General features: G+C 36.6%; 1 protein-coding gene across 2 annotated transcripts in view; it reads left to right on the forward strand.

Moving 5' to 3' along the window:
- The first annotated feature begins 344 nt into the window (after nucleotides 1-344).
- The window catches only part of USP8 (ubiquitin specific peptidase 8), a 66,265-nt gene continuing 48,752 nt past the window's right edge, over nucleotides 345-17,857 (forward strand). For both annotated transcript variants that reach the window (XM_038580402.1, XM_038580403.1), the window contains exons 1-2: nucleotides 345-503; nucleotides 17,341-17,509. In XM_038580402.1, coding sequence (XP_038436330.1) covers nucleotides 17,406-17,509 — 104 coding nt within the window. In that variant the 5' untranslated portion in view covers nucleotides 345-503; nucleotides 17,341-17,405. The remainder of the gene's footprint in view (nucleotides 504-17,340; nucleotides 17,510-17,857) is intronic.

The following is a 17,857-nucleotide window of genomic DNA, read 5'->3' on the forward strand; positions in this document are numbered from 1 at the left end:
GCTTCGGAGGACGGTAAACTTTCAGCCAGAATTTGAGGGGATCCCAATCCCTTTTCTAGTCCCAAATCTCCAATCTGAAGAGTAAAATACGTAGGAAGAGGCACAGAAGCTGCTTCCTCCTCGGCAAAGGCCCGGATTCGAGCAACAGCACGCTGGCGGAACAAGGCCGGACAGATGCTGGGGACGCGGGCGGGCGGGCGGGCTCGCGGAAGCTCAATCTAGCCTGGGCCCGCCCTCGCCGCCCACCCCAAACACCCTCTTGAGCGCTCCCACCTCCCTAGCTCGAGCAGGACTGCGGAAGAGGAAGCAGTCACCGGCGCGCGCGCACAGCCCCTCCCCTCCGTGACGTCGAAGACGCGACGCGTCGCAACGCAGTGCAAACTGGGAAAAAGGGATGAGCTGGGCTGGTTTCCGTCGGACTAGCGAAGGCGAATTCTTCGAGTTGCTGGAAGATGGGCCTTTGGAGGGGAGGCCGGCGTTAGTCAAGCGCTCCCGGCGCCACGGTGAGTGTGGGTCTGGGTCCTGGCCTTTGTTTCTCGGGAAGCCGTCTGCATTGAGACCCCTTTCCTTTCACAAGCTGCTGGTCACCCGGGAGACAGTCCTGTCCGCGGATAGGGGCGGGACAACCCTGAACATGGAATCGGCTTTCAGAGGAAGGGCCCAACCTCGAGTCCTTCCCGCTGCCTGCCTAGGGTTGTCCACGGAGTTTCGTGTAGTTTTTTTCAGGGTTTCCGGTCTTAGAAAGTGGCACTGACCATTCCTCCTTCTTCTACGACACTTAGACCCGACTTTGACCTCCTTCCTCTGGCCTCCGTTTTCTAAATTTCTGCTACCGAGCTACAATCCCAGGCCTTTAATACAACCCCTCAGAGTGTTTCCCAGCCCCTTTTCCGTCCCAGTCAAACTTAGTTTTAGAGAAGTCCGAGTATGAGATTAAAGAACCTATACGCTCATCAATTAAAACCATGACTTCCCCAAATAGAAGCTTTTCTTTGCTAAAAATGTGACCTCTCCTAGAGCTGTGGGAAAAGTTAATTTCACCTCCACTCCACCTTGGAAATATCAGCACCCAATCGCAGTGATGTTCACTTATACATAAAGCTGCAGACTACACTTTAGGGTTTAATTCTTTCTCCAGTTCATTCTGTGACCTTGAAGCAAGTCATTTAATCACTAACAAAATATTTAGCTGAAGGAATTTAATATTTGTTAAGCACCCCGAGGGGTTCAGATGAAAGGAATGTTACTGTTTCTGAATCAAGCAGTTTTAGTTTGGTATATCTTCTTGTGCAGCCATTACAGATGTCAAGTGGTAGTAGTTAAGGAACTGTACCAAATCTAGGCTTGCTCTGCCGCTTTGCTATGTAAGCAGATCTTGCATTTCAACAGATTCTGCTTAAGGTTCATTGTTGAATGTCTTTCCTGATGGATTTGGATAATTTGTCATGACTTTACAGTACTGGGCCATTTTATCTGAAAGGTGGTGTAGGTTGTGCTATGCCTTTATCCTATTGCTGTGACTGCCTTGAAATGTGTATTCATTTTCTTGTGACACACTGGGTGCATCTTTAAAATTAGATAGTAAGAACACTCTAATAGTAAAAAAACAAAAAACAAAAAAAAAACACTTGTTATTAATCACATAAATATGCATTCATTGCACAAAAGTATGTAGGATTGTATCGTATTCTTTGAGAACAACTAACAAAAACATTTTAAAGATGTCTTTCTAGCATTTATCTTTATTTACTTGACCTTTGTTAATTATTATGGCTATTTGTTTATTAATATGAACACTTTGGGAAAGATCATGAATGCCTTTTGTAAAGTAAGACAGTTGGAAAATAAAAACAGCACATCATATTTTTTCCATAGAATGTCTAGCATTATATTTTCATTTTGAATTTTTCTACATGAAGATAGTTATTTTTGTAGAGATTAAAGAAAAAATATGCCCATCAAGTATGAGTTGCTAATAAAGTTGGATATACTTAAGGAAAATTTTTTTTTAAAAGATTCTATTTATTCATGAAAGACACAGAGAGAGAGAGACACAGGCAGAGATACAGGCAGAGGGAGAAGCAGGCTCCATGCAAGGAGCCCGATGTGGGACTCGATCCGGGGTCTCCAGGATCACACCTCGGGCTGCAGACGGCGCTAAACCGCTGCGCCACCGGGGCTGCCCCAGGAAACATTTTTTTTAAAAAAATTTTGGTTATTGTCCCTATTACCTATTGCTATATAACAAATCACTCTTAAAAAGTAGCTACAAGCTATTATGCTTTGTCTTTTATATTTCTCTGGGCTAACTGGAGTCAGTTGGTTGGGCCTCACTTAGAGTTTCATGCATTTGTGGTTAGATAGGTAGCTAGGGTTGGAGTCATCTGAAAGCTTAACTGAGCTGGATTTTCAAGATGGCTCATTTGCATGGATCGCAGTTGATGTTGGCTGGGAGTGTAGCTGGGGATGTTATCTGGAGCACCTGCTCATGGCCTCTTCATGGGGCTTGGACTTCTCATAGGATGAATTTGAGTTTCAAGAGCAAGTATTTGAAGAGACAGAGTGGAAGCTCTCTCTTTTGCTTGGACCCAGAAAATTGGCACGGGATTACTTCCAGTATTTTCTATTAGAGCAGTCAGAGGCCTCTGCCCCACCAAATGATAGTTCTTTTTGGAGAGAAGAACATCAAAGAATTTTTGGCCATCTTTAAACTACTGTAATTTTATTGATAAAGTTGTATTTATAATGTTTGGATTTAATAGTAGATGCAGAATAAGGTACACTTCTGATTTCTTTAACCGTAATACTTTGTATCTTCATAGCGCATTATACTTTTTAAAGAGCATTTTTCTCTGTGGGCTTCTTCATTTGATACCTGTGAGAACTCTGCAGAAGCAGACAAATTGTTCCCATTTTGCAGATGAAAGTAAACTGAAGAGTGGCAGTGGTGGTGTCCAGGATTTAAGGAATTTGCCCAAAGTCATGTGATAATAAATGGAGAATGAGACTAAGTCCTGCAATGCTTTCATAATATAAAGCTTAAGAATACAAATAATGATGTGAATCTGCATGTCTTTCTAATATAGTGAAATGAAATTGTTACACATTGTAATACCAATTACAAAACAAATTAAATAGTTCTTTAAAAAGTTATGGGTCTAGGGGCACTTGGGTAGCTTGTTTGGTTAAGTGTCTGCCTTTAGCTCAGGTCTTGATCTGAGGGTCCTGGGATCAAGCCCCAGAGCCAGCTCTCTGCTCAGCAAGGAGTCTGCTTCTACCTCTCTCTCAAATAAATAAATAAAATCTTAAAAAAAAAAAAAAAAAAAAGGTTATCGGCCTAAGAATCTTGAAGGTTTTATTTTAATTTTCCAGTTACAGAATTTTAAAAATGATAATGATTTCTCATAACTTTGATATATTGGAAATTATATGACTTAAAAGGTTGATTTCAGTTAGAACCTAATTGTCATCTTCATACTGTTTCACTACTTCTAGTAATATATTTTTATCCATTTTTTATGTCCATGGATTTCTGTCTAGACTGCTTGTTAGAATTTACCCAAGGAGCTTTCAAAAAAATACCTGTGTGCAAGTCCCATTCTGTGAGATTCTGGTTTAATTATTTAGAAGTGGGTTCTGGGCATCAGTATTTTGTAGTTCTGTAGCTGATACTAATGTATGGCTAGGAATGAGAACCATGTCTTTTTTTTTTTTTTTTCCTTATGTACTGTGTTCTGGCTCCTTACTCATCTATTTTGCATATGCTTAAAAAATTGAGACAAAGAGGGAGAGAATATATGAAATGGATTAAGGTTATAAATGTTAAGTAGACACCTATTATGGAAAAGTTACCCTTCTTTTTTTTTCCTTGGAATAGTCTTAATAAAAGCTATAGATTTTGGCATAGTTTGTTAGTACCTATATGATGGTACTTTGCTTTGTATTAACATTGTGTATTTATCCTACATCTTAAGAGGTAGAAACTTCGTTAGGAAGTATATTCCTTTTTCTTCTCTTCTCTTTTCTTTTCTTTTTTAAAGTAGGCTCCACACCCAGCATGGGACCCCACACACACAGGGCTTGAAATCACAACCCTGAGATCAAGACCTGAGCTGAGGGGAATCCCTGGGTGGCTCAGCGGTTTAGTGCCTGCCTTTGGCCCAGGGCGTGGTCCTGGAGTCCCCAGGATCAAGCCCCACATCAGGCTCCCTGCATGGAGCCTGCTTCTCCCTCTGCCTGTGTCTCTGCCTCTCTCACTCTGTCTCTCTGTCTCTCGTGAATAAATAAATAAAATCTTAAAAAAAAAAAAAAAAAAGACCTGAGCTGAGATCAAATGATACACTTTACTGACTGAGCCACCTGGGTGCCCCAGAAGGTATATTCTTTATATTCCCTATAGCTCTTGACACTGTATCTTGAATAGATATAAGTACTCTAAATGAAGAAGATAGTTTATAAGGTCAATCTTCAAAACTAGGACTAGTTGTTTTACTTTTCTTTTTTTAAAAAAACATTATAAGAACTTTTTAAAATTCTTTGAAGTTTTCTATGATTTCTGTGATAATTGCACTTTCTTAGTTTTTCTTCAGTCTGTTTCTTTTCTCTTTTGGGAACATTCCCCTTCATCTTCCACCCCACCAAGCCCTTCAAGTGTCTTGTCAATTGTAGAGAAATGATATCATTTCCTTGTTGATCCATTCTCTTGGTTTTAGTTACTAGTATAAATAATACTGTGTTTTAAAAACTATTATAGAAGTTTTAAGGCATACATAAAAGTAAAAAAAATCAGATGATTTTAAATCATATCCTGGATAATATATCATTTAAGAAAAAAATATATCATTTAAGTGTCAGTACTTTGTTACCTCCCAAAACAATAGGGATTATCAAAATTAACATTAATGTCTCAATAGTTGATTTAATATTTGTTTGATCTCTCTTTGGACCTAATCTCTAATTACATATTTACATTTCTATCAGGGCATCTTTAGATGTTGCTTTTTTTGCATACATATTCAAAATTTCCTATAAATCAGTGATTCTTATTCTGGAGTAATTTTACCCACCAGGGGACATTTTCAGCAATGTCTGGAGACATTTTGTTGTCACAGCTTGAGGGAGATGAATACTACTGGCATCTAGTGAGTAGAGACCAGGGATGCTGCTAAATATTAGCTACAATGCACAGGGCAGCCTCCTACAACAAAGTTTTATCTGGTTCAAAATAGGAGTAGTGCTCAGGTTGAGGAATGCTGCTGTAAACTGATCAGTTTTTTAAACTACAGTATTTTTTGTTGTTGTTGATAGCACCACCAGTCTTTGTATAGTGTGTACACAAGAGAAAATTTTGTTTCAGGTGATCTGTCACAAAAGAATATTTCTGCCTTTTTGTGTTCTCTTTTGCAACGGTCTGCTAATTATTCTTATCCAGAGTATTCCTTGTTGCTATTTCTTTCAAATCCATCTTGCATATCCCCACTTTGACCTGCCTGGAGATACCATTTTTCCCTTCAAGAACTGGCTTATTGCCTGCTGAATAAAATATAAACAATTCTTGATGGCTTCAAAGGTCTTCCATAATAGGACTCCATCTCCCTACCTAATAATATAGTTTGTTGTTAGCCAAGAGTTATTAAGTGTTTACTGTAAGGACTGAGGTAGGTGCGAGGGATCTAGCATGTCAGAGTATTGACATGTAAAGAAAATATGTATGTACTTGTAATCCCTTGATCTAATTGATTATTTCCCTGTACTGATGGTCTCCAACTTAAAATGGTTTGACCTAGGATTTTTCAATTTTATAATGTTGTTAGAATGATAATGTTGTTAAAATGAAGTACAGTAGAAACTGTACTAAAGATTTTGAATTTTGATCTTTTCCCAGGCAGCAATATGTGTTACTATATTCTCTTGTGATGCTGGGCAGTGGCAGTGAGCAACAGTGCCCAGTCAGCTTGTGATGGTGAGAGTAAACAACTGATACAATTCCAATATTGTCTTTCAGTTTCAGTATTTAATAAAGTGCATGAGATGTTTAACACTTTATTATAAAATAGGCTTTGTGATGATTTTGCCCAACTATTGGCTAATGAAGTGCTTTGAGCATGTTTAAGTTAGGCTAGACTAAGCTACGATATTTATTAGATTGGGTGTATTACATGTATTTTTGACTGAGCAGTATTTTCAACTTCTGATGGACTTATTGAGACATAACCCCCGTCATAAATTGAGAAGGATTTGTAATCCCTGTAATATTCCTTATTTTTCTCATTGTCTTCTCATACTACTTCATTTTGTGTCATTGCTCTTACTGATTTCCTTTTCTGGAATGCCCTCCTTTCTCACTTAATCATAGCTAAATCTTATCCTTTGGGATAGTTTCTGTCTGCCTTATCATGTCATCATGAGCACTTCATACTTATGAGGTATGAGGGTCTTAAAATCTAGTTATAATTGTCATTTGGTCAAAATACTATATTTTATGTATAGTAATGACATAGATTACACATACTATACAATTGAGACCAAGAAATGGACTCCCCAAAACTGGGGCAATTAAAGATGGAAGAAGTGGAACTTAAGTTGATCTTTGAAGGAAGAGAGATCAAAAAGAGAGTGCACTGTAGGCTGGAAAAAGCTACATCGAATTTTCTCCTCCTTTTGACTTCACAGTGACTGGAGTCACATATTAACATACAGTATAGCAATTAATTGTTGGCTTATTATTTAAGAAGTATTAGTTTGATCTTCGTAACTAAACTAAGAGATTTGGATCAGAAACCCTGTGGTATCTCTTTATCCCCTATAGCAGTGTCACTCAAAGTAGCTAGTCTATGTTATAGGTTCGAAGCTTGAACCAGAGTATAAGTCAGTGGACTGCTTTCTTCTCAGAGAAAGTCTTGCTACTATAAAAAGTTCATCTTAACTGATTTACCTCTGTCATAAATTTCTTATTTTATCACACACTGGTAACAATTCCCCAACTATCACTGGTCTGTGGACCACACTTGAAGTAGCATTGCTCTGCAGAACTTTTATACTTTTTTAGTTGTAACCTATAGTAAAAACTACATTTTACATTTCAACCCAGTGATATATGCATACACATACACAACCAAAAACTAAAGTTTCTTGAAACAATATTTAATCTTGCTATATGTGGCATGCTCTGATATTTTCTCTTCCTTTTTTTTTTTTTTTTTTTTTTGTGACCTTTTCATGGATTTGAAAACACTGCCCTCAGGGCACTTGGGTGGCTCAGTCAGTTAAGCACGCAACTCTTGATTTCAGCTCAGGTCATGATCCTCAGGGTGGTGGGATTGAGCCCCACATTGGCTCTGTGCTCAGTGGAGAGTCAGCTTGGGATGCTCTCTCTTCCTCTCTATCTGCCCCTCCTTCCCTCTCTCTCTCTCCTCTCTCTCAAATAAATAAATCTTAAAACAACAACAACAAAAAACACTGCTCTCACAGTTATTAGCTCAATGCTAGACATGTAGATGCTCAGAAAATACCAGAAGTTTTAGCAGTGACTAATTCTTGAAAGGGTCAAGCCTTCTTAATACTTAAGGATTACTTTAAAACACATCATGAATACTTACTTGTCTGTGGCATTTAAACTAGAATGATTATAGAACAGATTATATGAAATGTAAGGTAGTCAGAAGATATAATGAGTGCTGTTGCTCTCTGAAGGGCACAAGTGGAGTGAGATGATAGATTTCCAACAGAGACAAACTTTGCTTTCCTTTCAGCATTGCCAAGGACCTAGGCAGTGTCTGGTGTGAAGCCCTAGTTATCAGGACCAGTTTGAATGATCACAGACCTCAGTCTTCACCTTTTTACTTTTTAGTCTTCACTCCATGGAAGACTATCTATCTCTACTCTTTCTCTTTGGAAGAATCAGAAGGATGTCATAAAGAGAATGGGGGAATACTATGCCATCCCCCCCATTGTTAACTTATTGTCAATACTGTCTAGATTTCACTTCTGGAGCATTGCTGTGTCACTAAAGCTTAAGTATTTCATCTTATCAGATTTACACATCTTAAGAAAATTAATTTCTTAGAAGAACTTTAATTTTTCTCACCTATACTTTTTTGTGTTATTTATTTTAACTTACAATCCTTTTTGAAGCATGACATAGTTTAATAGGTTATATGTTATATTTAGTGCTAGATCTAAACAAGTAGATTCTACAAATTGAGTTCTGTACTTATTGAACATTCTTTTATAAGTATCAGTGGGATTATTGTAACAACAAAAAACTGCTGCTGCTCTTTTCCTTGTTTTTACTGTTGTAGCCAAAATAAATTGTGAATTCATTCAGTCATACTGGTCCTTAATTTATTTTATGTCAGTCTCTTGAGATCTCTTAAAAGGCTATATGCAGGGGATCCCTGGGTGGCGCAGCGGTTTGGCGCCTGCCTTTGGCCCAGGGCGCGATCCTAGAGACCCGGGATCAAATCCCACGTCGGGCTCCCGGTGCATGGAGCCTGTTTCTCTCTCTGCCTGTGTCTCTGCCTCTCTCTCTCTCTCTCTCTCTCTCTCTGTGACTATCATAAATAAATAAAAATTTTTAAAAAAACCTTAAAAAAAAAGGCTATATGCAGCAGAATGACTTCTCAAGAATTTAACACATTAAATTTCACATAGATTTAAATTGCATGTATATCCTTCTTTGCTTTCTCATTTGATTAGGGAAAAATACTCTTTACACTGTACTTTGACTTCTGCAGAAATCTGTGATTGTAGAAGCTCAAATGGCAATTAAGGCAATGCTGTAAGTATTTTTAACACTAAGCATCTTATTTGACAGTAACTTCTATAATTTTGTGAATGAAAATGAAAACAACTGTGGTACTTTGATGACATTATCAGAGAAAATTTTATTTATTTCAGCTAGTCTCAGAATTACATAAGGACAGAGGTGCCTGGCTCGCTCAAGTCAGTAGAACATGCTGCTCTGGATATCGGGTTGTCAGATTGAGCCTCACACTGGATATAGAGATTACTTAAGAATAAAATCTTAGGGGCATCCGGGTGGCTCAGTCAGTTGAATATCCAACTCTTGATTTTGGCTTAGGTCACAATCTCAGCTGTGAGATCAAGCCCTGGTTGGGCTCCATGCTCAGCGTGGAGTCTGCTTGTCCCCCGCCCCCCGCGTCCCCCACTCCCCTGCTCGTGTGTGCGCTCGCTCGCTCGCTCTCTCTCAAATAAATAAATAAATATATTTTTAAAAAATAAATAAAAATAAAATCTTAAAAAATCCACTAATGTTAGAAAAATTAACTTTTAAAAAGGATAGTCTTTCAGAAACCGTCAATATAAACTTTGTCATGATAATCATCCCTGTACTTTCCCTCCACGTGTCTAATCGTTAGCTAAGTCCTCTACCTTTCAACGTCTCTTGTGTCTGCCTCCTCCATTCCATCTCTTCTGTCCTAGTTCTGACCTTCATCATCTTTCCTTAGGATCATTATCATAGATTGCTGGTGTCTTCTTTATCTCTTAAAGTCTAACTCTGTAGTGTTGTCAGTTTGGATCATATAACCCTCTTCAGAACCTTATGGCTCTCTATTACCTTTAGAAAACAAAGTAACTGCTTTATTGTGACATTCAAGGCCTTCTACTTTTTGTTCCCAGGCTATTTTTTCAATCTTTTCTGTCTAGTAGATCCTTGTTTTTTGTCTGTATTGCCTAGTTCCCAAAGATGTTCTTTACTTTCTTTTTTTCCCCCTCATACAGTACCTCTTCTCTATCAAAAGCCTTCTATCAAGATTAACATAAATTCTGTCTTTTCCAAGAACCCTCTGGTCATATTTAATCTTCCTTAATTTTTCTTATTGTACATTATTTGTAACTCTTTATAGTTGGCTACCTTACTGTGTTTTATTACCACTGCTTACAACTTTTTCTTTCACAGTAGTTTTTTTTAACTTTTTGGGTAAGGGGATCACATCTAATCTTTGAGTTCCTGGAAACACAATGTCTTTTATACAGCAGGGTATATGTGAATGTTTGAATTTAACCTTGAGATAGCTAATAGTTTACTATTTTAAGTTACCTAGGTAGCATATGTAGTTTTTAAATGACCTGTTTTCCAAAGATCCAAGCTTTAAAGGTAATCATGAGATATAGATTCACCTGAACATATATTCTAGACCTTCATTTTAGGAGGTTAAAATCAATAGCTTTCTTTTCCCAGCTGATAAATTTTTCTTTTCCCAGCCGATAAAAATGACATAAATTGTCATGAATCAACAAAATAGACTCTGAATTTTGAACATATATCCTTTGGTTAGACCAATAGCACTTGTGACCCAAATGAAGGGTAGAATTGGAAAAACAGATACTATCTGACTGGTACCTGGCTAATCTACCTAATTCTGGCTTTAGTCCCTTTCTTAGTACACTTGGTAGTATCCCCATCAAAAAGTGGTTGGGCTTTTGGGGAATTACATTTCAAGAGGTAGCCTGAACCGGGAGCAAATGTTGGCTTTCGATCAATGAAGTAAGCTTCAGATCTTGCTGAACTAGTTGAGGGCAGAAGAGTCAAAAGTAGCTCTTGTAACTGTTAATCTTACTGTCTTCTGGCCCTCATTAATAGTCCCAACTCCAGTGTCCCCTGCCTCTACCACATATCTCCTTAAACACCTTCCCAAAGAGTTAGTTTCTTGACCTTACTGTGCTTTACCTTAGTATGTATTTCTCCTCAACTGTTGCTTCTTCTATTCCAGTAGAAATCATGTTCCTGGAGCAACATCCCAGTGTATCTCAACATTCTCTTTTTTATTGCCAGGTTGTTGTTTTTTTTAAGTTGTTTGCAGTATGTTTACAATTCTTTATTCCTTAGTGCTCTGCTCTTGGTTCCATTTATATCACTGTACGGAAGCTGTCTGTATTCCAGAAGTTTTATGTATGAGGCTCTTCCAATATTCCACATATATTTTAAATTTTTTTTAATTTTTATTTTTCTTAAAGATTTTATTTATTTATCAGAGAAAGAGAAAGCACAGGCAGGGGGAGGAGTAGAGGGAGAAGTAGGCACCCCACTGAGCTGGGAGTCTGATTCAGGGCCCCATCCCAGGATCCTGGGACCATGACCCAAGCTGAAGCCAGTATAGTTAATAGTTTTCCTTAAAATTTTTATGAAGCCTGGGTAGCTCAGCGGTTGAGCATCTGCTTTTAGCTTAGGGCGTGATCCCAGGATCCAGTCGAGTCCCACATCAGGCTCCCTGCATGGAGCCTACTTCTCCCTCTTCTCCCTCTGACTATGTCTCTGCCTCTCTGTGTGTGTGTCTCTCATGAATACATAAAAATCTTTAAAAAAATAAAATTTTTATGAAATACGTTAAGTATGTTACTTATATTCTTTTATATGTTAGAAAGCAGTATAATAAAATGATTACCATGTGATCACCTTTGAAAATGCCACCCAACTTGAGGATTAAAACCTTACTGATATCCCTAAAGCTCCTTGCATGTGCCTCCTGATTACATCTTCTGGCTCCCCAGAAATAGAATTTTATGTTTATCATTTTCTATCTCTTTTTTTTTTTTTTAATTTTTATTTATTTATGATAGTTACAGAGAGAGAGAGAGGCAGAGACACAGGCAGAGGGAGAAGCAGGCTCCATGCACCGGGAGCCCGATGTGGGATTCGATCCCGGGTCTCCAGGATCGCGCCCTGGGCCAAAGGCAGGCGCCAAACCGCTGCGCCACCCAGGGATCCCTTCTATCTGTCTTTATAGGTTTACCTCATTTGTATGCTTAGGGAACTGTTCATTTTAGTTTGTTTTTAAACTTTATACAACTGGTGTTATATGTATTCCTGCTTTTTCACTCAGAGTTGGGGGGAATAGGCAGGGAGTGAGAATGTGGTAGGTATGGAATGAGAGGTGGTCGGTCTGTGGTTAAACTGTTTATCCTGAGAGTCAAAGACCATGTCTTATAAACCCATTATATCTTTAACACATAGTGTAGTGTTTTTTGCAAGTTGAGATACTCAGATGATGCTCTTGTTTCTATAATTGTGAGGAAGTCCAATGGATTCCTGTCATACTCTTTACTTAGTGGGTGCTTTTAGCTGGTTTAGAGATGAATTGTTGATGAATTAGTTATCTAACTAGAAGGACATATTTAACATTTGTTGATCCTTTTGGGAGTGATGGTGTGATCCAGAAGTTTTTTTCCTTTGCTATCACTATTAGCTTTAGACACAGAACACAGAGTGGAGGGAAAAGTGTAGAAGGTATTTATATATGAGATCACTGTCTCTAAACGCATAGATATGCAACTGCTAAATAAAGTGGTTAAACGTAGTTTGTAGATACATAGAGCAACTATAGATGGAAAAAATTGAATGTTAACTAAATGTAACATTTAGAGAAAAATAGCTAGGTTTGGTGACTAAGACAGTGAGTTAATTTCATGGAGTTAGAAGGGATGAGTTTCAAGAAATCACAAAGTATTCGTATTTAATACAAAACGTGACTTGAATCAAAGCAAATCAGAGCACCTTTCAATTTTCACAAAAGTGAACAGATGCCTTTTCTCCATAAGTTGTACCTTACTCAGCTTTTCAGGATTAGATATTTATTGATGACCATTCATCTAATAAAAGTGTACTAGTAAAATCAAGAGCATTAAGATAGTGAAGTGATAGGGAAAAAAAGTGATAATTTCTTAAACACATTAACGTAACTACAGGCATACCTTGGAGGCATTATGAGTTCAGTTCCAGACCACTGCACTAAAATGTATCACAAGAAAAAGAATCAAATGAATTGTTTTGTTTCCTGGTGCATATAAAAGTTATGCTTATTATGCTGTACTATAAGACCTAACCAAAATGGATCTCAGTAATATGCCTGATAGAGAATTTAAAGTAATGGTCACAGAGATACTCACTGGATTTGGACATCAGTGAGACCCTTAACAAAGAAAGAAAAGAAGAACCAATCAGATACCAATAACACAATAAATGAATTAAAAATACGCTTGACGGAATAAGTAGCAGGATAGATTAAACAGAGGATGAATTAATGACCTGGAAGCAGAGTAATGGAAAATAAGCTGAGCAAAATAGAGGAAAGAAAATTTTGTAAATTGAGAATAGTCTTAGGAACTCCTTGACTCCATCAAGTGTAATAACATTCATGTTATAGGGATCCGAGAAGAAGAAGAGACAGGGGACAGAAAAATTTATTTGAAGAAATATTGGCTGGAAACTTCCCTAACTTAGGGAAGAAGACAGATATTCACATTTAGGAGGCACAGAGATTCTCCCCCAAAAATTCAATGCAAGGAGATCCACACCAAGACACATGGTAATTAAAATGACAAAACGTAGTAATAAAAGAAAATTTTAAATCATCAAAGAAGAGAAAAAAGGAAAACCCCATAAAGCTATCAGCATATTTTGCGGCAGAAACTTTGCAGCTCAGGAGAGAGTGGTAGGATACAGTCAAAGTGCTGAAAAGAAAAATCTGTAGCCAAGAATACTCTATCCATCAAGACTACCATTCAGACAAGAAGGAACAATAAAGACTTTCTCAGATGATCAAAACTGAAAGGAGTTCATGACTACTAAACTAGCCCTACAAGAAATAAAGGGAACTCATTGAGTGGAAAACAAAAGACCGTGAAAGTATGAAAAGTAAACACAAAAGCAGTAAAAATAAATATTTCTGTAAAAATCAGTTAAGGGATTCATAAAATATAAAAATATGTAAAATGTAACACCATATACCTAAAATATGGGATAGAAGAGGAGTAAAGAATAGGTTCAAACTTAAGCGATCATCAACTTGATATGGACTGCTATGCAGAAGATGGCATATATAAACCTAATGGTAACCAAAAATCAAAAACCAGTAATAGATATGCAAAGAACAAAGAAAAAGGAACTCAAGTATATCACTAAAGAAAGCCAACAAACCATGAAAGAGAGCAAGAAAAGAAAGGATAAGAGAAAAATCTATAAAAATTAACCATAAAATAAGTAACAAAATGGCAGTAAATACATATCTATAATTACATTGAATGTAAATGAAGCAAACACTCCAATAAAGACATAGGTGGCAGATTAGATTAAAAAACAAGACCTGGGATGCCTGGGTGGCTCAGTGGTTGAGCGTCTGCCTTTGGCTCGGGGCGTGATCCTCAGTCCGGGGATCGAGTCCCGCATCAGGCTCCCTGAAAGGAGCCCGCTTCTCCCTCTGCCTGTGTCTCTGCCTCTCTCTGTTTCTCATGAATAAAAAACAAAACAAAACAAAACAAGACCTTTCTATATGCTGCCTATAGGAGACTCATTTCAGACTGAAAGAGGTTAAAGTGAGGGATGGAGAAACATTTACCGTGCAAATGGAATGCCAAAAGAAAGCCAGGGCAGCAATTCTTTATGTTGGACAAAAAGTAGATTTTAAGACAAGTCTATAACAGAGACAAAGACATTAAATAATCACAAAGGGGACTATCTGACAAGAAGATAAAACAATTGTAAATATGCACCCAACAAGGAGCTCCCAAATACATAAAACAGTTAATAGCAAGCATAAAGGAAATAATCAATACTAATACAATAACAGTAGGGGACTTTAATACCCCATTTACATAGGCGGACAGATCATCCAAGCAAAATCAACAAGAAAACCGCTTTATTTTACTTTTTTTTTTAACTGTTTAAGTAATTTCTACACCCAGCTTGGGTATAGAAAACTCATGACCCCGAGATCAAGAATCACATCCTCTTCCAACTGAGCCAGCCAGGCACCCTGGAAACAGTAGCTTTAAATGACCACTGGACCAGATCGATTTACCAGATGTATTCAGAACATTCCATCCTAGAACATCAGGCTACACATTCTCCACAATAGATCACATATTAGGCCACAAAGCAAGTCTCAACAAATTCAAGATCAAAATCATACCATGCATATTTTCTGACAACACTGTGAAATTAGAAACCAATCACAAAAATCTGGAAAGAGCACAAATATATGGAGGTTAAATAATATGCTACTGAATAATCAGTGAATCATCCAAGAAATCAAAGAAGAAATCAGAAATTACATGGAGACAAATGAAAATGAAAACACAATGGTCTAAAATCTTTGAGATGCAGCAAAAACAGTTCAAAGGGGAAGTGTTTAGCAATACAGGGCTACTAAAAAAAAAAAGAGAGGACCCAAATACACAAAAATTACAAATGAAAGAGGAGAAATAACAACCATCACCACAGAAATACCAACAGTTGTAGAGAATATTATAAAAAATTATATGCCAACAAATTAGACAACTTAGATAAATTCCTAGAAGTATATAACTTATCAAAACTAAAGCAAGAAGACCAATTACCAACAAGGAAATTGAGTCAGTGATCAAAAACTCCCAACAAACAGAAGTCCAGGACCAGACGACTTCGTAGGTGAATTCTGTCAAACATTTAAGGAAAAATTAATACCATTCTTCTCAAACTATTCCAAAAAATAGAAGAGAAAGAAAAACTTCAAAATTTATTCTGTGAAACCAGTATCACCCTGATACCAAAAACAGATAAAGACATAAAAAAAAAAAGAGAACTACAGGCCAGTATCTCTGATGAACATAGATGCAAAAATCCTAAACAAAATACTGGCAAACCAAATCCAACAACACATTAAAAAAAAAAATCATACACCACAATCAGATGGATTTATTCCCAGGATGCAAGGGTGGTTCATTATTCCAATCCATCAACATGATACATTACATCAGTAAGAAAAAATAGAAAACATTTGATCATTTCAATAGACATAGAAAAAGCATTTGAAAAAGTACAACATCCATTCTTAATGCTCTCAACGGAGTAGGTTTAGAGGAAACATACTTCAACATAATAAAGGCCATCTATGGAACACCCACAGGACAAAGATGTCCACTCTCACCACTTTTATTCAACATAATATTGGAAGTCTAGCCACAGAAGTTAGACAACAAAATAAATTATTTAAGACATTCTAATTGGTAAGGAAGAAGTAAAACTTTCTCTATTTGCAGATAACATGATACTATATATAGAATACACTAAAGATTTTACTCGTATGTGGAATTTAAGACATGAAGGGGAAAAAAGAGACAAACCAAGAAACACACTTTTAGCTATAGAAAATAAGCTGATGGTTACTATGGGGAGGTGGTGGAATGGGTGAAATATGTAATATGGAGTAAAGAGTACATTTATCAGAAAGAGCACTAATGTATAGAATTGTTAATCATTATATTGTACACCTGAAACTAATATAACACTATGTTAGCTAAACTGGAATCAAAGTTGAAAAATTAAATAAAAGTACCTTATTTCTAAAAAATATTGACCATGACCTGAGCTTTTAGCAAGTCATTCATAATCATTAATCAGAGATCACTATAACAAATATAGTAAACAAGTTTAAAATATTGTGAGCTTTATCAAAATGTAACACAGAGACAAGAAGTAAGCAAATGTTGGAAAATGACACCGAGAGACTTTGTGCACTGTTGCTACAAGTCTTCAGTTTATTAAAAATGCAGTATCTTGCAAAGAACCGTAAAATGGAACACAATAAAATGAGGTATGCCTATATTTATTTGAATTGTAATTAGTTCTTCAAAGCAGGAGACAATGGTATAAATTTAATTGAGTTCCTCTAAAGTTTTCATTTGTGACACTTAATGATTTTGCCAGGACTCCTCATTGATGTCTGCTCCTGATCTGCCCTATGTGCATTCCTGCACATGTACACAGCTTAATTGATACATACTCAGCTTTTCTTCCTCTTCTTTATTTTGTTTACTACTTTCTCCATCTTCTTAGAACTTAGCAGAGCATAAGAGGAACAAAGGATGTAATGAAGCATCAAAGAACTTTTTAGAGTAAACCAAACTACTTGGGTATATTCTGTTCATATATCTCTGGCTCCATGTAAAGTGGCCCTGCCTACTCCCCATCCTCCACCAACTTGTTTCTTTTTATTAACTGGTATTATCAATGAGAAAGGGAAATATTTCTTAATGAAACTTCTGTTTGTGATCTATATATTAATGCAGATTTACCAGTAGAAAATGTAAAAGCTCTTACTCTGTTAATTCCTTTAACAAGAAAGATTCTTAATACTTAAGGCGAAGTGATAAAATAATTCATTTAGTTAAATGAATATTTGAAAAAAATAATTGATACCCTGAATATCTTGAATTTCCAAAATGAATACGTAAGATAACTTAAAATTAACTCTTTTAACAAAGGATATGGTGTAGAACTTTTATGTTTTTTACTGTTCACTTATTTTGTTGTTAATTGAAATTATGTTCATTTTGTTTCAGAAAAGAACTACTTTTAATAAGGTACACCATCCATTGTCAAAGTGGAAAAGTAAAGATTATTCATCATGCCTGCTGTGGCTTCAGTTCCTAAAGAACTCTACCTCAGTTCTTCACTAAAAGACCTCAATAAGAAGACAGAAGTTAAACCAGAGAAAATAAGCACAAAGAAGTATGTATTCTTTGCTAGTTTCACTGAATCATAAGTTTTTAGTTCATTCCCATATTAAATGAGTTAGATAAGTAGTCAGTTTGAAGTTTATTTGAAAAATGGCATCATCACAAGAATAAAGTAAGACCTCCTTAGAGAAATTCTTTTTTTTTTCCTTAGAGAAATTCTTAACCATATATATATATATATATATAATATATATATATGTTCTGCTAATATACATATTTTCTGTTCTCCAGACAGTATATCCGATTATAAGTTTAAGAGGTAAAGGCAGGGGTTCTACAGAAATGATTTAGCCACAGTTAATGTCTTTTTATAAAATTGTATAGATACACTTATTTAAAG

This window comes from Canis lupus, chromosome 30 (assembly GCF_011100685.1).
Source record: "Canis lupus familiaris isolate Mischka breed German Shepherd chromosome 30, alternate assembly UU_Cfam_GSD_1.0, whole genome shotgun sequence".
NCBI classification, from domain to species: domain Eukaryota; kingdom Metazoa; phylum Chordata; class Mammalia; order Carnivora; family Canidae; genus Canis; species Canis lupus.